Below are 26,565 nucleotides of genomic sequence, written 5' to 3'. Positions count from 1 at the left end.
CCTTTGGGACTTTCAACTTGAGAGTGATTTATTTATTCACTCACTCAAATGATTTTTGACAATCTATTAGTTATCAGACTAATAAATTCAGTTATTAGTTACGAGACTAATATGATATAGGTGTTATGAGAGAGAGAGAAATAAAACAATATGAATCCCAACCCCAGAAACTTATAACTTAGAAAAGAATTACATTATGCAGCAAATAAGAAAATAAAAGGTTAAAACAATAACATCTTAGCATGGCACATGAAGGCTTTCAGAGAACAGATCTCATCTACTTGGGGATAATTATGTTAGACTAGTAGCGTGCGATCTGGGTATTTAGACAAAAGAGGCAGCATTCACAAAGGCAGAATCCCATAAGCCGCAAAATGCAAGTGAGCAAAGGAATCGGGCAAAAATAGTTCCGTAAATTAGAATGCTTGAACTAGCACGTAAGTGTTATAAATCACTAGGATATGACTGTCTCCTTGTTCCAGTATCATTTCCTGGTTCTTAGTCAATTTCATTACAGTGAAAGAGAATTCACCAGAAATCCAGAGTTCCAACATGAGCTGATGTTGCTGTGAAAACCCGTCCACACAGACGAGGAAGCCCGGCAGAACATGAGTGAGTACTTTCAACCTAATTTCAGGGCTTGCAGGTTGCTATTAAAAAGAAGCTTGTTTAATAGGTATCTAGCTGTACTTAATAAACCCTTTGTGAGATTAAAAATCACAAAATGCCAATTTAATCATCCCATTCATGTAATTTTAGCATCTCACTTTATTAAAAGTACCTGATACAATCTTATTGGCTAGTAGTCCATTTGCCCGACAAAAAAGAAAAGTCTAGCGAATCAATAGGACGTTATAAATGATCCATTTCCTCTCTATTTTGGCTTTAAAGATGAGTGTGTTTTTCATTTCAGACTTTTGCTTTTCAAAGATAACACTTATTGCGCTTGTGTTATGAACTCTCAGTATTGTAAGCCTCTGAGAAGGGTTTAAAAAATAAGATTCATGACTGCACCTTACCATCTAGTTGGCAAAAGAATGTTCAGGCATTCAAATTATTGAGAACACTCAGAAAGCAACACATAAACAGAGACGAATTAGGTGAGGCAGACCTCATGCAGGGCTGACTGACTACAAGAGAGGAATATGTGAAGTCCTCAGGAATTCTGGCTAGAGGAAAACTTTTAGTATTTTTTTTTTACGAATGTGATAGTTACACTCACTGGCAAAGAGAAGATAAGTCCTTCCAACTAAGAAGACTTGCAGTCAGTAGTGAGCAAGTCAAATGTGGAAATCAGAGAGAGGAAACTTTGCCGTGAGGGTGGTAGGGGGGTTGTATTATCAATGAGGAATGAGAGATGACCTTGCTGAAAAGAGATTGAGAAGAATAAGAAGATTTGTGACGTGTTTTGCTCTTTAGGCTTTTCCTAAAAGAGGACTTTGTATCTCCATTAGTAAAAACATTTTAGACATTTTAAATTCATATATTCACAAGATTAGTTCTGTCAATGTATACACTGTCTGTTTTGGCTGAAGTTCAAGAATGAGTTAGGGGCCGGACACGCTACGTGGTTAGGTTCGCACGCTCTGCTTTGGCGGCCCAGGATTTCGCCGTTCAGATCCTGGGCGCAGACATGGCACCGCTCATTAGGCCACGTTGAGGCGGCGTCCCATGTGCCACAACTAGAAAGACCCACAACTAAAATATACAACTATGTACTGGGGGGATTTAGGAAGAAAAGCAGAAAAAAAAAAGGAAGATTGGCAGCAGTGGTTAGCTCAGGTGCCAATCTTTAAAAAAGAAAAGAATGAGTTAATAGCACACATTTGAGGGAAATTTTGAGCTTCAACACCACCATTAACATCAACAAAATATGTATTTTAGATAGGAAGAGTTTTGTTTATAAAGTCAGTTACAGAAAAGAAATAAGGAAATTGAAAATATGTCAAGCGGACTTTTTTTGTTTTTGTTTTTTCTTCATCTCCCCAAAGCCCCTCAGTACATAGTTGTATATTCTAGTTGTGAGTGCCTCTGGCTCTGCTATGTGGGACACCGCCTCAGCATGGCCTCATGATGCCACGTCTGCACCCAGGATAGGAACCAGTGAAACCCTGGGCAGCCAAAGCAGAGCACGAGAACTTAACCACTCGGCCACTGGGCCAGCCCCCAAGTGGACATTTTTGATGTTTTATTTTACACTGAGAACTAGAAATTCCTTTTACTGAACATTAACTGAACCGTTATGAAAGAACTGACTTGACAAAGTAACTGATTGGATAGTTAAAAAAAAAAAAAAAAAAGAGGAAAACCCAGTATTCCTTTCCTGTGTCAAAGTTACGGGAAAGATGGAAAGTTGAGAAGTTAGAAAGAGAAGGATATATGAATTTAATTGAAAACATCAGATAACAGACATTACAATTAGATGAAAGAATTTCTTTTAGTGCCAAATGTGAGACATTATTTTTTATTTTAGGTTTTTTTCAGTTTGATATCCTAAAATTTAGCCAATATTTTTCAGTTTGATATCCTAAAATTGGCCAAGTGCTTAAAGTTCCACATGCTCTGTTTCGGTGGCCTGGGTTCGCAGGTTCAGATCCTGGGAGAGGACCTACTCCACCCATCAGCCATGCTGTGGCAGCATCCCACATACAAAGCAGAGGAAGATTGGCATGGATGTTAGCTCAGGACTAATCTCCCTCAGCAAAAAAAAAAAAAAAAAATCATTAACTGTGTTCTTTTTAGGGACATCAGCCCCAAGACCTTTCAGGAAATGATTGTGTCATTTTACTGAATGGGAAAAACGGAGGATTGGAAAGTTTTTGGATATGTGCATTATATTTCAGGGATAAATGTTGAGATATTTAAAAATGAAAACGACTTATCATATGATCTATCCAGCACTTCTGCTTTATAAATGGTCATCTAGGTACCACAAGAAGTGAAGGGACCGCTCTGTCCTTCGTATCGGATGCCTGACAGGCAACCCAAAGTGGTGATGAAGCTGCTTCTCCTTCAGCCCGCATTCGGGTTTGCTTTCTGCCAGGGTGAGCATCGAGGTGACAGAGGCCACCTTCACCTCTGCCTACCCTCACTCGCCCCTGAGTGCAGCCGTCATTGTAAGAAATGCCCCCCAGAGTCATTGCAAACCCACAAATTTGAAAATACCGCCAAGCTTTCTTTCTAAAACTGTGTTCCTATTGAAAGCTGATTAACATCCAGTCACTCTGTCAGAAAAATATTCCCCAATAATTTTGGAAAATGTAAACCCTCTGAAACTCTTCTTGGAATCTCATAATGCACCTGTAAAAAGACTCACAGAGACTCTACCCTGTGACTGCCATCATTCTACTAGACTCTGGGAAACCTGTGGTGACAAAGATGAACCAAGCTCTGCTCTCACAGAACATACAGTCTGAAGGGCTGTGGTGGAGACAGAGGAATAAGAGTTTCCGTTCTAAGTGTTAGGAAGAAAATGTGACATAAGAGGATGGGTGCTCAGCCACACCGCTCAGAGGAGACCACAGCAGAGCTGAGTCCTGAGTCCCACAAGAGCCAGAGACGTGGAGATCTGTGGGAAACTCTACCCAAGTCCAAAGTCTTGAGGTCGAGAAGGCTTTGTGTATGCGAGGACAGAGAAAAGGCTGGGCTGTGGCATCATGGAAAGGGGAAGTGGCAGGAGCTGGTTCGGAGGGTACGCAGAAACCAGATCCTGTGGGGCCTGTGGGCCCTGGGACCAAGTTAGATGAGAAGCAGGAGAGGACGTTCCAGCAGGGAAGGGCTGTGCTGTAATTTAACACTAAATTTTGCAGTTGTGTGTAGAGTGGATTTTACCGGGGCAAGAACTGGTTTGGGGAGGTGTTAGGGGACTCCAATGCAGCCCAGACAGAGGGCACAGTGGCTCAGATAATGGTGGCATCAGTGGAGACAGAAAGAAGTGGACGAATTTGCGACATTTTCTGCATGTAGAGCTGACAGGTTAGTGGTGGGATATGGAAAAATAGAGAATCAGGGTTGACTTTCAGGCTTTTGGCTTACTGAAATGGGTGAATTCTGGAGCTGTTTACAGATCTGGGTTAGACTAGGGTTCAGATAGGTCGTGGGTCTATGGCCCCAAAACCAAGTGCCTATTCTGAACATGTTAAATTTACGATGCCATTACAGACGTAGTGCAAGGAGTCTTACATTGAATACTCTGTTTAACACTGTGCCTCCAGATTCGTTTGCAATGTAATCATCCCTCCCCTCTTTCCTTTTTGCCCTTCCATGGAACACCACATGGAAAACACGGCGTTAGAGTCCATCATTTCTTCTATAATACACAGCCAGGTTAAGAATCAACACTTTCTTAGGCTTTTTTAATTTCTCCTCATTTCCATCATAAGCATTTGCAGTTGGATTTTTTTAGTGTTATCTTTCAATTTAAAAACTCCAGATGCCTATTAACTTCTGAACCATCCTACAAAGGTGACTAAGAATAGAGAACAGTAAGGCTGTGTTTTGACGCTGGGAGAATGCTGAGCGATCAGCCTCTCTTACCATCATATAATGTGCTTCCTTACACAACCACGTCACACGGGGGACAGCTAAAGTTTCGCTTCAGCAACGTGACATGTTACCAGATTTTCTTGACCCAGAAGAATTAAAATTGCAAAAGCTAAATTGCTAGTTCCTGGGGTTTACTTTGTTATGTGGACTTCCTCCTGCCACACACGCAGAGTTGCAATTGTGTTCACCTGGAAGAACAGCCTGTCTCCTAGGTAGAGGGGCCAAATTAAATTCGATGATATATTTTAATGAAAATACTGCATTTTAGTCTACTTTCACAAATAGATGTGACAATACAGAACAGACTGGATAACAGTAACCACAAGTTAGATGATGTACCCATCCATAAAGTCCCGAATGTTTTGAGTAATAGAATTATCATTTCAGCAACTGTCCTGGGCTGATTATCGCTGATTGATTAAGCTATCTGTAGGGAGGAGTTGGGAGGAGAATCCTGGCCCCTGGCTTTGAGGCCATCTGATTTAGTGATGGCAAAGTTGGAGAGTTTGGGTTTTTATTGAGTTGGGAGCTATCCAGGGAGCTGGAAAGATCTTTTGGGGATATACGACTAAAATGTAAGAGAACCAACCCCTTGCTTTGGGTATACGCTGGAGAGCATAAACCTATGTTTCCCGTTTGTCATTTTAAAATAAGTTACAAAAGGGGAAAAATCAAAATGAAATACCATTAAAAAAAATTAGAACTATAAGTAGAAGCTAGTTATCATGGTAAGGCTAAGAAGAATTTTAAAAAGTTCGTATCTTAAGACAAAGTTTAAATGAGAAAAAAATCTTAAATAGTAAAAGAAAATCAGCCAGGAGTAATCAAGACACAATTAACTTTTTAGAACTCTCATAAGCTAAACAATGAAGGATGACCAGAGCAATGCTAAAAGTCTGAAATGACACAAAATGAATACAATTGCCATACAATAGTCTAGAAGATTAAGAAGATAAAATGCTAATTAATTAAATAGGTTAATGAGGCAGTATTTGAGTTTCAATTATAACATCCTCATGGAGAGACAACCAGGGACCTCTGAACCAAGGTCAGGCAAATGTTTAGCATCTTCCCACTTACTGTCCTCACCTGGAGGGCCCCCTGCAGAGAGACCACGAGCAGGTCACCCTCTCACAGATGCTGAGGAATCAAAATTTTGGGTCCACAGGAGACTGAGCCTCTTGCTCTAGAAAACAGAGATGTTCCGGTCGAGCTGTTTTCCTGAGGACCTACCCTTGGGTGATTCTTCCTTTCTTCTTATGGGTTCTAAGAGTTTGCAAATACCTGCAAACTACACCTGACAGGATCTCTCCAGGAAGGTTCTGGGTTCACAGGAATACATTTCTCAAGTGCAGGACTGACCGGTGTGACACAGCTCCATCCCACAGACCGACAGGAGCCCTCAGGTATGTGCTTCCTAGTTCAAACCTGGCAAAAGAAGCGCTCTGAGGTGTGACACAGCTCCATCCCACAGACCGACAGGAGCCCTCAGGTATGTGCTTCCTAGTTCAAACCTGGCAAAAGAAGCACTCTGAGTCTATGGTAAAGGCTGTCCACAAGAAACGGAGCTCAAAAACCATCAGGATATCCTGAGTTTATTTCACCTATTGCTTCCAAAGTAATATTATTACCTTTAAAGTAATATTCTCACATAAATCATGATAAATATCCTCTGTTTTATATTGTTTTATACTTTTCAAGATTCTCCCACCTAATTTTAATCATATAACAATCCTAGGATATAGCAGGGTAATGAATACCGGCTCCATTTCATAAACGAGAAAAGTGAGGCTAGAGAAGATGAATAAGTTGACAAAGTAAATATTTATAGTTAAAGATTGAGACTGAACCTTAATCCATGTCCTGTGAATTCCAGACCAATGTGTCACCCACTGAATCATACAATTAAATGCATTTACTGTACATACTTCAGTATATAAATGAAAATGTATTTGTCAATAGTTCTTTCATTTATTTTAGTCTTCACTGTCACTCAATTCTTATTTATCCCTATCCTCTATATTATCTGTACTTTACTACATAAATTATATCAGAATGAGAATTGTCAAAACTGAAAGAAAGAGGACCAAACTTGAATTATTAGTTCCTACTAACAGAGCGAAAAAATTATTACTATAAAGTAAAATACTATAAAGCTTGAGGCTTTGAACTAAGAACTTAAACATTTATTTTCCCTTAAGAATTTAATTTTGGAGAAGACTATATCAATTTTATTTGGGGGATATACATCCACATAATTTTAAGGGAGGGCCTACCTAGAAAACGTAAACATTCCATGATGTCTGACACTTTTCTCCATTTGAATATTAATAAAAATTAAAACCATTATAAATGCAAGCATCTAAAGTGATTGATTCACCCTAGAGGAGGCGTCACCATCAAGGTAACATCCAGGAACTGGTCTGACACTTACAGCTAGCCCTCAGTGCTGTCTTCAGCTTGTTTGGTGCTCACAGCTAGGCTGTGTGAGTTTCTGTTGGACCTAAAGCCATCACAGAGAACATTATCATCAGACAAGCTACTCTGATACTATGATAAAGTGAGATGAAACAAGGCCACTTCACAGACAAAGACAAGGTCACAGTGGAACCCACAATGTTCCAAACATTCTCTCCCTCAGCTAATATGATTGACAACCTCTTCTTTACCAAGCACGGCCAGTCTTCCCTCCTCCTAGATAATTTATTAAGATACCCAATCATAGAATTTTCCCCCTTCCTGACAGTATCAAATCCAGAGCAAAGCCCCACTTCCTTAAACCTTCCTTGATCAGCAACCCAAGCCCAAACCCTTACTAAGTCTAACACTCTCTTACTGAGATGCCCCACAGTTCCCTATGTTGATTTTCTCTCCTGACAAGAGTAACAAACCCAGCCTATTCAACTACAGGTGTCATCCTGATGGACACTTACAGGAGGGCATTGACGTAATAATATCACTAACACGCATACATCATTTGCTATTTGCCATGTTCTCTCCCTTACAGCATCTCACATGGTCCTCTCAGAGTCCTTTGAAGTGGGTATTACTACTGTACCCATTTTATAGATGAAGAAACTAAGGATCAGAGGAGCAACGCAGATATTAAACAGTGATATCTAAAGTTAAACATATGTGTTCTCTTGTGAAAGTCCAAGACCCTTCCACTACACCACATCAATGCATTATTAAATAGACCCAGAAAATGTCCTATAAAAATTCTCAGATGAGTACTGGAAATTTGGATATATGCATGTCAAGGAAATCCATTCAATAGTAATTTATTGGATGCTACCAGGTATAAAGTTGCATGGAGAGATAAAGAGGAAATGGAAGAGAATTTCCTTGTCCTCAAATATATCAGTTAATACTATTATGAACTTGATGTTCATTTAGTGACTTCAGTGAAAATTCAGAGAAAACAGAAAACATAGGTTGGACTGCCAGAAGTTGTAAGTTTGGTGAGAAAAGAGAAACAGATCACAAAGACCATTGGACACATACACACATACTCACGCCCTTCCATAATATCATACTAAATTACTAATATAGATGAGAAAAGGCAGACAATGGGGTCACATTATGTTTATGAGTCATTGAATGAATCGGAGTGAATGCCTTCTGTTGCTCTATACCTCCGGCCCACGTCTCCCCACCAGCCCAGTCCTTGCTCTCAGACATGGTACACAAATTAGTAACAATAACTCAAACTAGGAGATACCACATCAACACTTTCCTGTCTTCTCTCCTTATATGGATCCCAGGCAGATGCTTACCCTCACCTCAAAAGAAGTGGGAGAAAGTTGGACTTCGACTAAGGAAAGTACCTGATAAAAATAGGATGTCATCTACTTAGAAGGTGATATGAAAATTTGCATGTCTGACTGGGCAAGGGAAACAAAAGAAAAAATGAACAAATGGGACTACATCAAACTAAAAAGCTTCTGCACAGCAAAGGAAACCATCAACGAAACGAAAAGACAACCTAACAATTGGGAGAAGATATTTGCAAACCATATATCAGATAAGGGGTTAATATCCAAAATATACAAAGAACTCATACATCCCAACAACAAGAAAACCAACAACCCAATTAAAAAATGGGCAAAAGATATGAACAGAGAGTTCTCCAAAGAAGATATACTGCTGGCCAACAGGCACATGAAAAGATGCTCAGCATCATTAGCTATTAGGGAAATGCAAATCAAAACTACAATAAGATATCATCTCACTCTGGTCAGAATGGCTATAATTAACAAGACAGGAAACAACAAGTATTGGAGAGGATGGGGAGAGAGGGGAACCCTCGTACACTGCTGGTGGCAGTGCAAACTGGTGTAGCCACTATGGAAAACAGTATGGAGCATCCTCAGAAAATTAAGAATAGATCTACTATATGATCCAGCTATGCCACTGCTGGGTATTTATCCAAAGAACTTGAAAACACAAATGCATAAAGATACATGCACCCCTATGTTCACTGCAGCATTATATACAATAGCCAAGACTTGGAAGCAACCAAGGTGCCCATTAAGGGACGAATGGATAAAGAAGATGTGGTATACATACACAATGGAATACTACTCAGCCATAAGAAACGATGAAATCCAGCCATTTGTGACAACATGGATGGACCTTGAGAGTATTATGCTAAGTGAAAAAAGTCAGAGGGAGAAAGTCAAATACCGTATGATCTCACTCATAAGTAGAAGATAAAAACGACAAACAAACGCATAGCAAGACTGGAGACTGCATTGGTGGTTACCATTGGGAAAGGGGGGAGGGGGAGGCAAAAGGGGTGATTAGGCTCACTTGTGAGGTGATGGACTATAATTAGTTTTTGGGTGGTGAACAAGATGTAATCTACGCTGAATTTGAAATATATTATGATGTACATCTGAAGGCTATATCATGCTATAATCCAATGTTACTGCAATAAAAAAATTTGCATAAGGAAAGCATATTTCACTATTTGATGTGAACAATACACAGCATCTACATCATTATAGAGGTTACAGGTGTTTCTTAAAAGCAGGATGCTGGGGGCCAGGCCCGGTGGCCTAGTGGTTAAACTCAGCATGCTCCCTTACTTCACTGGCCCAGGTTCAGTTCCTGGGCACAGATCTATACTGCTCTGTTAGTGGCCATGCTGTGCTGCTGACCCACACATTGAAAAAAAACACAGAGGAAGATTGGCACAGATGTTAGCCCAGGGCAAATCTTCCTCAGCAGAAAAAAAAAAAAAAACCAGGGTGCTGGAATGCTGTTCTGAAATGATCTCACACTCAGATGTCACTGCCCATTATTGCAACCCACATGGTCAAATCTTGCAAAGGTGGTGAGTAGAGATGCAATTCGTTGTTTCAAATGTTTCTTCTCTCCTCTTCTAGTCTTTACTTCATGATGGGTCTAACAAGGAGAAGCAAGTGTAGGTCTTGGCCCACTTTCTTCATTACTGATGCACTTCCTACCACGGCTTACCCTTAAGATGACATCTTAGGGATCTTAGATAGCATGGCTTCAAGAAATGTGGCTTGATGGCTGAGTTCTCAAATTACCACCTTTCACTGAGTTAGAGCATATTTGTTTTTCGGAACTGGATTCAACTTTTCACAAGCTTATGTCTGAATCCTCTAAAGAGACGGCAAATTTCTTAAGATCAGTGAGTATATGTTCTCAGTAGTGTCTTACATCTTGTCAATACTTGATGCTTTTATATTTAGTGAAGGCACCTGAGTTTAGCCATAAGACAATTTGTTCTAAAGAGAATTCCAAATGTTTGCACCAAATAAATCTTAGACATTTTAAAAGCAAAATGCCAAAGTTTTTGGCAGATTATAAAACTTTTTAAAAAATCATAGCTGGGGCTCGCCCGGTGGCGTAGTGGTTGGGTTCACGTGTGCTGCTTTGGTGGCCTGGGGTTCACTGGTTCGGATCCTGGGCATGGACCTACACACTGATCATGAAGCCATGCTGTGGCAGCGTCCCACATAGAAGAACTAGAAGGACTTACAACTAGGATACACAGCTATGTACTGGGGCTTTGGGGAGGAAAAAAAATCATAGCTATTAAAATTCCCTTTCGGATAGTAAGGAAATTAGGGTACAATATGGTAGGAATTTTACATCTTTTATGATGCAACTAAATTCAAGAAAGGAAATAACAGGTATCAGAAATGACACACAACAAATTTATTAAGTACTCAAGATGGATCCATATTCCTCACTTAAGGGAGAATGTGACCTGGGCCAGATTTACAAATAATATAAATACAACTTCCAAAAATTAAAGACTCACACAAAAGAAAGCCATGCAATTTGAATGGCCTTAGAGTTATTCTAATGATAGTGTAATACTGTTAAAATACAACTAGCTGGAAAAAACATGTGGTCATTACTTGAGTGATAAAGCAACAACTATATCAACTTAGGAAAATGAGGTTTCTTACCTGAATTCTAACAACTTAGCATCCCTATCTACTGATATCTAAGCATTTTAGTCCTAGAAAGTTCATGGAAATTCAACTATGAGAAACCTGGTTGATAACATTTTAACTGATCAGTGTCATTTTATCTTCATACTTATGGGGATCAACTGAGGTAAAAGAAGGAATAAAAACTAATATATTAAAAGAGAGTCTACAGTTAGCTACTATTTTTTATTTCCCCATGTTATCTATTTTTTCACACTCCATGGACAAATCAGAGTGAACTATATTTGACCCCTGTAAATGTCACAGCTCAGCACTTAAAAAAAAGATTCTAAAAATTTGTATAAGCTTGCCTAAATCTTTGGGAAAAAGGCAGAGCATAAATGCATATGTGTGCGTCTGTGTGGCTAGCTGTATGTTTAGAAAGAGAGACAGAAATAAGACAGAACAACTGATTTCATAAATAGATTTTCTGGGAGTCATTTGCAAATAAGGAATCATGATTTTGACCCCCCAATATTCATAATGACATGAATATTGTATTGTATGAGTTACATTCATAATTCATAGAATTCATAAAATTCTAGGAGTAATGATATTATTCAGTATAACTACTACATCTTTAAATGTATATTCCTAAGTATAGGAACCTAATAGTCTTTCTCAGAAGTAAAAGGGAATAACTGAGCTTATTAGGTGATTGTTGCATGTCTAAATTTTGGATGGATCTTCCATAGATTTAAGATATTTTGGATACTTAAAATTTCCAGAACTCTGAATCATTGCCTCATAACAGGATGTTAACTCGGGGAATTTAGAGCACAAAGGGACTGCATGCGAGCTGGATAATGTGTTTGGAGCACATTACTGGGATCCCCGCCATGCCGCTTGCATGCAGAATATGTGACTAAGTGTCTCCATCTCCCAAGGGGCAGGTGAATGATTATTTATATTGGCCTTAGCCATTTGCCACTCATGTCTGTCCTTTCTTCTAAAACGCACTTTTGCTAGACGTGGCAGGTTCTATCATTTGCATGTGTGTATTTTCTCCCATAAATTCTAAGCCCCTTGAAGCTGGAGATTAATTTTCTGCTTTTTGCAGGTATTTGTTTTATGTTTGAATGTTCCAATAACCTAAATAACAGCATTATGAAGATTCCTCTCTATAATAACAGGTGAAATTATCAAGGACAAGTAAAATAGAATTGAAACATTTTAAAGGAAAGAATAACTTAAGATAACATAAATATACTCCAGGAACAGACTATGCAGTCTTCATAATCACGTAAAGATTATACGCCATCTATGAGCTAACCATTTCATGCATCTAGCAGTGAGTCTAGAAAGTTGGGTTTCCTGGCAAATGTCTATCATTTTCATACATGGTCAGTGACACATTCCCACTCCTTAATTGAATGAATGTGAGATAATAACTCAGAAGGACTGACTCTAGTTTCTCTAGTTACAATATGAAGGCAACAGTCAATATCAAGTCTTTGGGACTCCTTATAATTTTCCCAGGAGGGAAAACCAAGTATAGATAAAATCTTGGTGGAAAGCATCAGTATACACACTTACAGAAATGCAATAAAGGTGAGCATTTATTGGTACTCAGTCAAGGGAATATTATATATGATATTTAGATCCATATGACAGATTCAAGGAGGTACCCAGTTTTAAGCAAGAACAATAACCAAAGGACACATTTTTGAATGTGACTGAATGATGGTTGTACTCTTAATATTTCCTATGTACACTAGGGACCACATACAAAGTACACCAATGCAAAGTTCGCCAAATGCCGGACACACTCACCTGGGCAGAGAGCAATATTGCAAGGCTTATGATGTGTTTCAGGTCCTTCACACGGCCTTCCTCCATACTGAGGAGGTGTGCACGACCTTGTTCTCGTTCTTTGGCCTCGACCACATGTAAATGAACATAAACTCCATGGTGACCACTCCTCCCAAACTCCATGGACTGCAATAAAGCAAAGAAGCTTCAACAACAAAAGCAGAGATGTAAAATCAAAGAGTCTTTTTCTTTATAATTAAGAAAAAAACAACTCATCAAATAGACAAATAAGAAGATATTTCAAAAACTCAGTTAATATTCTTATTTGCCACAAAATGTAAACGCTAATTCAAAAATTCATTAACAAATGCAAAATTGCAAGTTCGTTTTTTCTGTATTTGAACAGTTATTTATGTCATCAAGTTTGAATGTTTCCTTTTTTTAATGGAAGCTTATCTCTCTCTATCATGGTAAAACAGTCATGAATTATTTTTAAGTCCAAGTAATATCAACTAAGGTAGCATAGGAAACTAAATTTCTTATAACAGAGATGATCTTCTGGAGTTAAATTTATGTTTAAATAGATAAGGACCAACTTAATTCTTCTAACACTTACAGAGTTTCAGGATTAACGACTTTTATGATGCTAAAATGAAAAAAAATCTGAAAATTGATGGTACATATTTTAAACAGCTTTTTAACCTCATATTTTAGAAAATAAATGTATTTTTCCCACTTAAAAAATACAGGTGTTTAAAGTCACTTTTTAACAAGAGGGAAGTTTTAAAAACTGTATCTACTCGCATAAGATCCTCCTCTTCTCCTCATTTTAAAATGAATGGCAGATACAGTCACGTGCCACATAACAATGTTTCCATCAAGGACGGAGCACATTTCCAATGGTGGTCCCATAAGATTAGTACCATATAGCCTAGGTGTGTAGTAGGCTAGACCATCTAGGTTTGTGTAAATACTGTAAGGGAGGAAGAAATTTTCCTCTGTCTTTCTATGGTCTGCTGGCTGGTCTAAGAAATAAATTGACATGAGACAGATTAACAGGAGAAAAACAAACAAGAGTTTAATAGTGTACACATGGAAGAAACCCAGGAAAATCAAGGAAGTCGCCAAAATGGCCAAAGCCCTCACCTTAAATACTATCCTCAACTAAAGACAAAAGAAAATGTTGGGTGTGGAGAGAGTCAGGGACTTCAAAGGGGAAGAAGGCAGTTCAGCAGTAGGAGAAAAAGAGCAAACATTTGGAAAACAAGTGTTTGTTTGGTCACAGAGAAACAGAAAGACACAGAGGGGAGCCCAACAAACAGGCTTTTCTAGGTTCCTCCTTGTCTACCACCTAGCTCATGTTGTGCTAAGGTGAGAGCTCACTCCCTGAGACAGGTTTTTAATCTGAATTCTTTTAGGCAGTGAAGGGGGAGGTAACAAGAAAAACTTTCTGAGTCTTTTGTTTCTTAAAAATAATTAGCCTAGAATAATCCTCATGTTAAAGAGATATATTTGGAGACGGAAAATTTTGTTCCCCTTCAGTACACTCTACAACAACAAAAATTGCCTCACGATGCATTTCTCAGAACTATCCCCATCGTTAAGTGACACATGACTGTATGAAGGTCTCTTTCTAATGGCATGAAACCAGAAGATGCCTTTCCTCTTCCAATAACTTGATGGTAGTGGAAATCATCCTAATTAATAAAAATTTCTAGAGAAAGAAAATGATCCAATTAAGACTATGCCTAACATAACCATTGATGCACCAAAAATTCAAAGAGGCCGTTACAATGAATTCAAGCCTCATCAGAAATACTAACAGAACTTGTGTTTCTCCATAATAACCACTGTGACGAATGTTGACATCTTTTGTAAAAAGTTCATTAGGGTTCAAAGTTTAGATCGCTTCCTTGCACTGTCAAATTACCAATCTCATCTCAATTCTTAATATTTGGGACAATAAGTAATAGCATTCCATGGATAATACAGATAAAAAGAAGTCAGGCACGGTGTGCTCTTTGGTTCAAAAGCCCCATTTTGATGTTGCACCTCTGGTCTTACCATGCTCTTAGAAGTTCATGAGTTCAGAGGTTTGATATGACACCCACTGGAATGAGTAGGAGGAGTAGAGATTAAGAAGATGACAAAAAAAGGTGCTCATTTTCTCCTCAACATTGGAAGAGGCAAGCAGAAGTCCATATCAGGTGTCAGAGGAATTATGCGAGTAAATATAGCATATCCAGACTCGTTTGCACACATATGCTGACCAAGTTGTTACTTTAAAACACATACAATACCTTAATGAAGAGGCATCTTAGTCTCTCCTATTTAAGCTATTGAGTTGCCCTAACTGGCTGTGAAAATATGTTCAAATATTGGAAAAATTAGCCAAAGTTGAGCAATATTCAATGAAAAATTCTTTAAGATTCTGTGAAACTTGCTGGAAAAAATATTTTTAAAATACTATATAGAAAAAGAGTAAGATAGTGAAACAGAATGTTTACATTTTTACCACTTAAGCTTGGGAAAATGAAGCCAATTTGTATTCATTAGTATGAGAATAAATAGTAAGTCTTTACTCAACTCTAAAGAAAAAAATACACACATATATATTTACATATAGGTGTATATGATAAATTATAGCAAGACATTTTAAAAGTAATTTATATGAATGTAGTCATATAAAATGTGCACCTTTAATCAATTTTTGCATTTATTTCTAGTTAGCAAGATTTCTTCATCGAAAAACAACCTTTTCTCCTCCTATTTGCTATATTAAGTGTTAAGAGACTATATGGCATTCACATTGCTTGTTATGTTTATTTTCTCATTTATCAAGTCACATTGCTCTATATGCATTGAATAGTCCCAGAAAAAAGCTGATAAATGGGCAGATTTTCCTCTATTAATCTCAAAGAAATGTTGATTATTCTTGACGGCTTAGTTAAATGACAAAGCTGTAATCCTCTGAAAAGTAATGTTACTTACTACTTTTTAACAGTCATTATTGTTCCATGGTGAAATTTCATGACTCCTCAGCATCATTTTAAAAGAGCAAAAATACTTTTTTTCACTTGAAAAGGACACACAATTATTAATAATTTATTATTTTAGATATTATTCAATTAGTAGGAAATTATAGCATATATCATAATTTTATAGATGCTATTCATAAGATTCAAGGTAAAGATATTTTTATTTTAATGGCAAAATTGTTATATAAATTCTTTTATTTTTCAGTAAAGTATGAAAACTGTAGCCCATTTGAAAAATGTACTTAATAAAACTAAGACACTTAAATCAAATGAATCCATTTTTATAGTTTTCGTATTTACTTAGACACTAGTATATTATCACATCTCTACTTTGTGCTATCTAGAGATGAAATGAGGAATACACAATACACAAATTATATTACTACCAGATTTTGAAAAAGCGTATAAATTATCTGATGATCTAGATTGGGACGTATGAAATAACTCCTTTAGATAAAAGTTTTTTTCTTAAGAAATAAATTGATGTACAAACTGTGACATCTACAAAAATTTTTTCCAAAACCATTCCTTAGCCTAAATAAACTTTTTCTAAAGGATTAGAATACACGTAGGGTACACTGATGGTTCTCAATCAGGGACGATTTTGCCCCCAAAGGACATTTGGCAAGGTCCGGAGACATTTTCACTTATCACAGCTCAGGGGAAGGAGGGCGCTACTGGCATCTGACGGGTAGAGGCCAGGGATGCTGCTAAACATCCAAAAATGCTCAGGCCAGCCCCACAACAAAGCTTTATCCATGCCAGAATGTCACCAGTACTGAGGTTGAGAAACCCTAGAAAAGACTATAAAACTGTAAGTCAGAAATCACGACAGTAAGTACTAAATTTATTGTAGCTCTCTGCTTTTCTCAGTTTACTTTCTGTTTATACCTCTCATTTTCCTCTCTGAGTAATAAGAGTTTTTGAAGAGAATATAATATCAAAGTGACAATTCTGTAAAAGGCTGGATATCTTAGGATCTATATTGGATGTAACACATTATTATGGAATTTAATTAAGAAAACCCTTCTTTTGAAATGCGAATAATACGAGTGAAGGATAACTAACTTATAACATTATTGATTAGCCTTTAATAAAGTGCAAATAAATAAAAGTTCTGCTTCTACCATTCCACATATTTTGTAGAAAGTTACTTTAATATTGTTTGTCCTTGTGTCATTTTCATTAATTAAATGCCAAATACACTTGAGTATCCACAGTGTGACAAGTAAGTTACAGATTTCTGAGCTAATTTTCTCCTTGGAAATTTAAAGTATTATTTTGGAAAGATATTTACACTGTTACTATTTAAGTCTTTTAATTCACTTTTTGTCACTATTTTCACAATATATTGTATCAAAAGTAAATACATATTTACCAACATGGCAAATACCTGGACAAAATGTTGAACACAAAATATTTCAACAAATAGAATAACCATCTGAAAGATATCCCAATGTCCTATATGGTATACTTACTCTACATTTTTAAAATAATGAAGTTTCTAAACTATTCTTCATATTTAGAAAATTAAAAAGAAATAAAAAAAACTTTTCATGCTCTTTAGCTCAACATTTGAACTACAACAATGACTAAAAGATACATATTTCTTATCATCAGTACTATTTAACCAAAGTTAGAAGGGCAAACCAATATGTACATGAAGGTGAAGAGGACTCGTAACTAGTAACTAGTATGTACTTCTTCAGCGGGTAGGAAGTCCAAGAAATTGAGGAAAACTTTATAGTCATAGAATATTCTTCAGTTTTCTGGACACCGGCAAAGAGTGAAAGGGAGAGCCCTCTGGGCCCACTATAAATGCTCTCTGTGCCCAGTGAAGGGATTAACCCATCCTCTGGAAGAAGGATGGAGACTTCCATAGGTCAACATATGAATGTGCACAATCAGTGGCTGGAAGAGAAGCTGTGAGTGGAGGACACCCACTCAGACTTCCATTTGGAGTTCCATTTGCCATTAGACTCTCTCCTTGTGTGTTGACAGGATCCTGACTATTCAAAAGGATGCTGATGAGATAAATTTATACCATGTCAAGTCCAGCTTAATTCTCTATTGACGCTTTTCTCGTTGCCCAGGACAGGGGACTGGATCCTGGAAGTCTGGGACCCTTAACATAGATAGTGTAAAAGGGGGCCAGCTTTAAGTACTAGTCCAGACAACACAGTCTACCCACACCCAGCTGAAAACCCACAGCGTCTACTTGTGAGGTCATTTTACCTACGTAATTTAGAAACTGTATGGTTCCAAAAACCCCAGCTCCCTCTCTCATTTCCCTTCTCCTGTCTAAAGTACCTAGAATCTCTTTATTCCACAACCTCCATTTTTGTCACCTTTTTTCACTATCTTCCCTCGTCCATGACCTCCTGAAGCATTTTTTCCTCGAAATCTTTTCACTTTTCACTTGATGTTCTTTCTCATCTATCTAATTCCCACTGACTCTCATTGAATTTTGCTTGTTCTTGGTGGGAATTATTGCTCTTTTCCTGCTCCTTCTGTCTTACTTCCTCTTGGCTTTCTGCCCCACATACCATTTAATCTACCTTCATCTACTGCTTTATCTCCCAATTCTCTTCTAAAGGAGTATCCCATCTTCTTACATCATTCCTCCTCCACCTTCTGCCCACCACTTCCTTTCTCTTTCATTTTTCCAGATTGTCTTTTCATTTATTGTGATAAAAAGTAGATAAAATTTATCATCCACACTATTTTTAAGTATACAATTCAGTAGCGTTAAGCATATTCACATTTTTGTGAAACAGATCTCTGGAACTTTTTCATCTTGCAAATCAAAACTCTGTCCCCAGTAAACAACAGCTCCTGCAGACTGTCTTTTAATGGGTTGCCCTTGCCTGTTCCGCTGGGAAAGTGGGATCACCCCTGCCCTTCCCCCAGGCCTCTCATTCTCTGCTCTTGCTTTTGGCACCTGCAGATTCAGCCATCTCTGGAGATAGAACTCACCAGAACACTTTTAAGCACAATTTAGCATGGAAGGTGGTTGCACTGCCAGCCCCTTTCTTTATGCCCACCCCTCTGGAAGCCTCTGGAAAGGCTTTGACTGCAAGTCCAGGGTTAACGGCAGTGGTCTATACGGTTGCATCACCCATCCACTGAATGGTTGATCAAAAATATAAACCTGGAGATTCACAACATCACGTGCTTTGAACTTGAAATAAAGCCCAGATTCCTTTAGTATTTATTTTTATAACAAAGTCAGTGGTCTGAGAGGGAGAAATTCATATAATATGGATGTATACATCAACTGAGAACAAAATTTTGATGCTACACGGAAAATATGACCCTAAGTGGGCAAACTATTGCGCTGTGCTCTGTTTAACATGAAAGATTTTTTTTTCCCATGAAAGACTTTTAAGTTTACAAAGTAGTGGATGGCTCTGAGGAGGGCATCACTTGAATGAAATAAATTAACAAAAATTCCTTTGGTCAGGGGCACTATTTTCCCTGATAGGGTCAAATAAGTACTAGGAAAATAGCCAACCGCCTTAAAGACCATATCAACCACTGCTTTAAACAATGGACAGACCATATTCCCAGTATGCTGGCAAATTACATTATTCCTCAAACACTCAATTGAACATTTTCACCATCTAAAACAAGGAAAGACATCTGAACCTTAAATACGGTTAGAAGCAGATACAGAAATTTCAAGCTTATAGTTGCAGTGGGTAGGGAACCACTTATGCAATTTCTTGACTGCTCTGAAAGCAGAAATAATCACACACATAACAAAATTTCACAGTTGAATAAGAATTACACTTATCCACTCTAATTAAAATGCCTACACCCAGTTCATATGAAAATAACCAATTGCTCCAAATGCGTAGCATGACACAGTTCAATAACATCCACAGTTGTAGTTGTTGCTAACACTACCTGGACAGAGGGCAGTGTTATTGCAAACCCTTGATTCTCTTAATGGGCCGCTGCAGTGTGTCCCGTAAGGTGATACACAAGTTCTGGTTCGCACCTGCGACCCTTGACCACAAGTAACTGAGCATGTGCTCCACTGGGACCACTCTTCCACACCAGATTCACCTGCGTGCAAGACAACAAATAAACGTGAAATACTGTCTTGAAGATTCATCGAGTAAGCATTATACCAAACTGAAATTATGACATGCAAGAATAATTTAAATGTAAAAATATGACAGTACATAAAAAGGTACAAGAAAACATTCCAGAGAAAAAGAAATTCAAAGAGAGACACATATTATGCTGACGCAAGGTCCAAATTTGCTGTAACCTTGTTAGCAAAACTACTCTTCACAAATTCCACTGTGCTATGGCCATTAGGAAGGGACCAGTCAGCATTTTTCAATAAGAAGGAATGTTGAAGCTATGCTCTTCAAGCCAATTTGAGGTTTTGTACTTTGATGAGAGAGAAAGCAAAACGTATTCCTAAACTTACTCTGGCTTTGGTGAGCAGGAATATGTTGAGGTACCCTTCCCTAATCTTTTATTGCAAAACCTCCTTGCAATGCTGGGGGAGGTGAAGACTGGGAGTTTGGCACATCTAATTTTTATTGTGTTGAACATTGACACATTTATAATTTATTCTTAGTGAAATTTCCACTTTTTTTTCATCCTATGACAACTATTTTGTGATAACTTTTTAATTTAAAATCTGCTGCTCACAATTTTCCCCATGATTTAGAGAGGCGATTTTTATTTGAAATAAAGGAAAATTCCTCTATGATTTCTGTTAACTCAATATGGAACCATAATGTACTCAAAAATAGGGCCCTAAAAAGCCAATGAATGTCTGAATCCATTAGCTTTCTTGGAGTTAGCTTCACACTGAAAGCACGTCTAATTCCTGTTATTATACAAAGTCATGTCCCAAGGAGACTGAAAGTGAAGCATCTCTAAGACCACCACGATGGGCTTCTAATTCTATTCTGGCATCATGTTGAGGATAGATTTTTAACACTGACTTGAAAATTTGCAGTTGCTTTTGCCCAAATACGAAATTGGGCCATTTACCTGCTAGTAGGAACTATTTAAATTAAATTTGAAAAAGTTTACAGGTGAAGTGTTTCTGAAAACTTTGTATCACTGATTATATAAAGCAAGGAGCAACTTTTATTTTATAGATTCTGTTTAGAATTTGCCTTGGGGTTAGAATGCAAAGGATAGAATACGATAATCCATTTATCCATCTTTTTCGAAAGGTTAGTAAATGACTTAGAATTTACTTGAAGTGCTACTCAAGGTAGCTGGTCCACAAGCTGGTTCTCCAGGACAGAGGGAGGTTGGACCAGAACATAACTCAATTGCTCATTTCTTCACTGAGAATTTTTTTGCAAAAGAAAATGTCAGCTGAAATAAAACATGTGCTTGATAAAGCAGTTGTATTTATGTTCTGGCATAACCTTCTTGTCTCCTCAAGGACCCATAACAACTAGTTCACAGACGAGCACGGTCTGCCCACCACACTTTGGGCAGCACGAATATGAAGCATTTGTTCGTATATTGGTCTGCATTATGCATCCAGAGGCAGAGATTACAGTGCATTTATAACTGGATATATCTCACAAGGGCACAGAGTGGTAATCAGAGTGACATATTAATTTAAATAGGACTTCTTTTCAGTGATCAGTGTTTGTCCTGGAAGTTCTGTGGAGATCACTCTTGATTATTTCAGTACTTTTTTGCCTTCACCAATTTATATATAACTAATTGATAAAGATGTTATTGGATGACCATTTGGATAATATTTAAAGCCATACCTCATAATATGTTGTTTTACATTAAAGAATACTCTATCAAGATTAAGAATTATTATTCCAGAAACCCAATAATATGACAATAGTTAAAAAAAATCCACACATATATGTATACATACACATACATATTTAGCAGTGAAAAATTAAAGCTGAAAGTTAGGGAAAATATAATGCCATTTTTTTCTTTTGATATTTCAACCTGTGTTTGTGATGAGATTAAGTGATGTAGAAATATTATGATTGTATGTTATTAATTAAAAACAGGAAACCTTGAACAACGTGAATTCTGTAATAAGTAAAATGATGAAGGTTATGAATACAATTAGTTATATTTTTCCACAAAAGCAATCCTTCTCTTACTCTTGCGTTGTTATGATGGCACAAAAAAATGTTTTCATTAAACTGAGCAATGAATCAGAATCATGATCGACTTTTAAATGTATTTCTGTGCAAATACTTAAAGATCTGGGTTGCTTCTGAATGTATGATACTACAGTGATGCTGAATGGCTACGCAATGATGCCAGCTTACGAGAGGCTGATAATTAGTGCTCAGCACTGGCCTTCTTCACGCTCTCACAAACGGATGGTTCATTTTGTTGTCGAAAAACAAAATAAATAAATGAATAAGACGTATATTTGCCTTCAAATTATGAATCAAATTTTGTCACTTAAATACTCGCCTGCCTTCCAAAATGACCTCATTATATCTCAAATGCTATAGTTTCAAGTGAGATTTCCACTAAATAGCTATGATTTCCATGCTGCCACTTCCTCCTTCCAAGAGGTGTGAAGGCTGTCCTAGTCAAGAGCATGGGGTCACTGTGAGAAATACCTAATATACTTTACAAGGAAGTTATCTTTTCAAAAAAACTCACTGATTTTAAAATGGTAAAGAATAATACAAAGTATACTATTTTTAATAAACGTGTCTTTAGTGATGGCTCACACTCGTCTGGCTCCTCAGCTCCTAATTGAGAAGGCACATCCTCTGGAGATCTTCAGGACCCATGGCACCAGTAAGGCTCTGACCCTGGCACAGAACATGCAAGGGACATGGACCAGCGCTGCGGTGACTGTCAGAGGACCTGTGCTGGAGGGGAGCTCCTGCATATCAGCTCTGTGACTGAGAAAGTCACTTTATTTCTCTGAACCCCTCAATAAAATGAGTACACATCTACCTCAAAATCTATTTGTGAGGATTAAATGAGATAATGTATGAGAGAGCATTTTAAATCTTAAACAAAATAATACGAAATTCTGCTAGCATGTTAAAATCATGAAATTAGAAACGAACTTTTCATTTTATTTTTGTGTTTTAGATAATATGCTATATCTTACTAATGTAGGCTGTTTTCCCCACTGGAACAAAAGAGGACTTTTCTAAATCTGTTTATAAGACCACTTGATGACTATGATGTTAAAAAGCATCACTAAGCATAAGTAAGATGTCTTAAGCCACCTTATTGGCACTTAATTTAGGTGTCTACATGAAATATCTATATCGGATTACTTCATTTCATTTCCCTTGACCATAAATACAGACTGTGCCCTCAGCTATTGGAGTATTGTCCACTGACATTCAAACTAGCTTATCTCAATTATTGGACTGGCCAAAATGATCAAGTTATTTTGATCACGTAATGCTTCTTTACCAAATGTTCCTCTTTTTAAAAAGGATTTCCACTCACTTTATTACTTTATAGAAAGCTTGGTTTTTAGATACAGGGTTCACTGATCATATTGATTGAAGAGGCCAGGCTACTCACTTTGAGAAGTAATTCTTAAATTATAAAGTCTGACAGCTTTTGTTTTGTTTTCTCTCATGACTAACATAAAAAACATATTATATTGTCTTTTATTATTTGATTTTACCTCTATTGCATTACTCTTTGTCCTCAAATTAACGTTGGCAAATGTTTATCATTGTTTATATGTAACATCTATTTCTTGGTCTGAAAGACAAATGGAAAAGTTTTATAACTAAAACGTAAGTTTTGTAAAATTTTATTGTGTGACACAGCTGTATTTATTCAGACTAACTACCTGAAGAAGTAAAGAAAGTATAATCTCAGAAAATATTTAAGGAAGAAAAAACCCTCTCTTTTCAGTTTTATAATTACCTAGTATCAAAGTATGTATTTTAAAAACTATTTAAAATAATGCAGTTTTCCAGTTTTTTATCAGTATCATAGTAACTTAAATTTGAAATGAGTATTATATGTGTATTTATTTATATTTGCCTATACTATCTTTGGTGTAAAATGAAATAATAAACATCTATTATTCATCAATTAAAGCATCTGATCAATGTTTTCAAAGCTTTGGTTTTGAAGTCCATTGCCTTTTCTGAGTTATTGTTAACAATATAGAGAAATGATTTTAAAGCTCCTCATGGATCTATTTAATAAGTGTTTCTTCTATTTTACTAAATCATGCATTATTATATATTAAACACAAAACAATGTCTGGAAAAGAATGAGTAAATGAAAACAGAAATTAGTAATTTCTCACTAAGAAAACACAATGTTTCTTGTGATTTGAATTTTCAAAAAGAGTTTTAGCTGAAAACTGTGAATTTTCTTGGTATGTGTCATAGACAAATCCAAAAAGAGAATTTGTATAAAAACTCCTGGGCAAATTGCATAATACTTGTGCATAAACTAATTTTACTACATGATTGGAAATTTAAAACTATAGGTCACCATTTCACTCTTAAGTGACTCTAATTTTAAGGAATTGCAGTAAAACAATGCCTACCACCTCTTTTGCAAAAGGAAGGCCATCTCTAATCTTGCAGAAATGCCCTGAAGAGATGGTCCCTGAAGGAGGTCGAGTGGTCAGCCCACGCCCTGTGCCTCTGTTGAGACTCAAACACCCCCTAATCTCTGGTCAGTGGTCAAGACTTTTGCTCCTTGTAAAGGAGAAAAATACACCTAGAAATCTGAGAATTTGACTGAACCTGGCAATGCACTTTTGGACTTGTTCAAATAAATAGTAGAAAAATAAATCACTTTTTCTTAAATGAGGAGGCACACCAAAACTAATCCAGATAAGCAAGTTTTCTTCATTTCTGGATTTGGCTGCAACGTGTATCTAAAAATACATCCTTATTGTAGAATTTTTGCTAAATATCTTTCTCCTTTTGAGAATTCTTTGAACTACTTGCAACTAATGTATTATAGTCTACTACTCACCCATTACCAGAGCACAATTCATGAAGAATTTGCATTCTTATAGATTCAAATGTAATATTCTGAACAAATACTAGCCTAAGAACATTTGAAGTAAAAGAAATATTCATTCTTCAAGGAATTTCATCAAAATCAGTCTGAATGTCATGTCAAAAAGGTGGTCATGTACTCAAAACTTCTATATTAATAGTAAAACAGATCACCTAGATTGAAATGCATAAAACTTTATAAAGACATAGATAAAACAGTCAGGTTGCAATTTCCCAAAATAAAAGCGACAGCTGAAAATGTTCATAACACTGTTTAAACACATTTTCATCTCAGAATGTACCACATGCAATGTAACTAGATGGAATTATAGCCCATTTATTATGATGAGCCAAAATACCAATGCATTTATTTGTTTACATATATACAATTTTTTTGGAGGTGGGCATTTAAAAGTAATCTAATTAATCTAGGATTAAAAATTTCATAAACCAGAAAGTCATTTTTGTTGATATTTAATTATTCGGAATGGATTACAGCTTACTAACAAAGACTGTCAACTTTTTATTATTTAGCTTACATAACTCTTTTCAAATAAAAAAAATACTAAATTCTAAAAAAAGTTTCTAATTTCCATACATTTTAACAACTTATATGATGTATAACATTTGAAATAATATTCAGCATATTAAATAGTTAAGTTGCATCATCGGAAGTCCTATTTAAAATTTTAATTCTGAAAAGTTCTACAATAATCAATTATTGATGAAATAACTTTGTTGAACTTTCTTTAAAAGTTTAATTATACATTTTAAGTAGTTAATTAACATAAGTAAATTATAATATATAAACCCTAAATGTCCCATACTATAAGCAAAATAAATTTTACACATTTTTTTGGTGCACTTTTCGATCACAGCTACTTCATTTATGGACTTTAACTGGTGACAAAAAAGAATGGCTCAAAAAAAAATCAGCTCCAAAAACTGACAAATGTGCAGCAAAAGATTATGAAAACATGCAGTGGTTTCATTAAATTAACAACAATAAATATAAAAATGTAACTAACGTATTACCAGTTTGTGCCATAAATTTAGCAGCATCAGCTTGTTCCTGAGGGACCCTTTTTTCATGAACAGATCGAGGTCGCTGACTTTTAATTGTATGATCTCCCATCATTCCAAATTCTAAAGACAGAATAAAGGTATATGAAAGCTTGTGTGTAGACATTTCTCACAAATTACATTACTGTCTCATGCAATATGTTCCTACACATACTTAGAACTTACTGATTAAATTTACAATTCTAAATTCGCTACGCTGTTCTGCTTGGAATATCTCTAAACTCGTCAGAAAAATCTCTAAACAAAAACGAGGTTTCAAGAAGCAACAATAACAAGTCAATGAAATGACACATCAGGTTTTAAGTCAGCTTAATGAACAGAAATAGTGTACTCTTTTTCTGACAATGTTTTGAAGGAATACATCAGAAAAAATACAACCACAGTGTGAACTGCTGTTTTTCAGAGAGAGAATCCTGACTGCATAATGGCTGCTCCTTTGCTGAAGAGGAATCACCCCCGCAACTCTCTCAGCCCCTTCTTGAGGAACGAGTCATCTTATAACCTAGCTCTTCTAAGGTAAACATTCTTAACGGACTATTTTTCCAAAGACGAGGTTGCCCTTGGCGTCCTTCAAAGCACATAGAAGATGGTGGCTGAAATAGTTTTCACCCTCTGCTGGCCTGCCCACACATAATTCCTCATCTCTTTTCTAACCGCATGTAAAAGTGTTTGTTCTTTTAAAAGTTATGT

At 36.7% G+C, this 26,565-nt stretch overlaps 1 protein-coding gene and 1 long non-coding RNA gene across 9 annotated transcripts in view; one reads left to right on the top strand and one right to left on the bottom strand.

Annotated features, from left to right (window-relative positions):
- ADGRB3 (adhesion G protein-coupled receptor B3) overlaps window positions 1–26,565 on the bottom strand; it is a 645,078-nt gene that overhangs the window by 367,378 nt on the left and 251,135 nt on the right. For 4 of the 8 annotated variants that reach the window (XM_014734522.3, XM_023625136.2, XM_003363730.5 and 1 more), the window contains 3 exons: window positions 25,828–25,938; window positions 19,718–19,879; window positions 12,792–12,956 (listed from right to left, as the gene is read on the bottom strand). In XM_014734522.3, the coding sequence (XP_014590008.1) occupies window positions 12,792–12,956; window positions 19,718–19,879; window positions 25,828–25,938 (438 nt within the window). The remainder of the gene's footprint in view (window positions 1–12,791; window positions 12,957–19,717; window positions 19,880–25,827; window positions 25,939–26,565) is intronic. The other 4 variants (XM_070244801.1, XM_070244803.1, XM_070244802.1 and 1 more) reach the window with 1 other exon arrangement.
- Window positions 483–26,565, top strand: part of LOC138919580 (uncharacterized) — a 63,257-nt gene continuing 37,174 nt past the window's right edge. The window contains exons 1-2 of the long non-coding RNA XR_011429829.1: window positions 483–612; window positions 26,279–26,391. This is a non-coding gene — a long non-coding RNA (uncharacterized lncRNA). The remainder of the gene's footprint in view (window positions 613–26,278; window positions 26,392–26,565) is intronic.

Source organism: Equus caballus, chromosome 20, assembly GCF_041296265.1.
Source record: "Equus caballus isolate H_3958 breed thoroughbred chromosome 20, TB-T2T, whole genome shotgun sequence".
Taxonomy (NCBI): Eukaryota; Metazoa; Chordata; class Mammalia; order Perissodactyla; family Equidae; genus Equus; species Equus caballus.
Note: the sequence above shows the minus strand (reverse complement) of the source record. Positions and strands in the feature narration are given on the sequence as shown.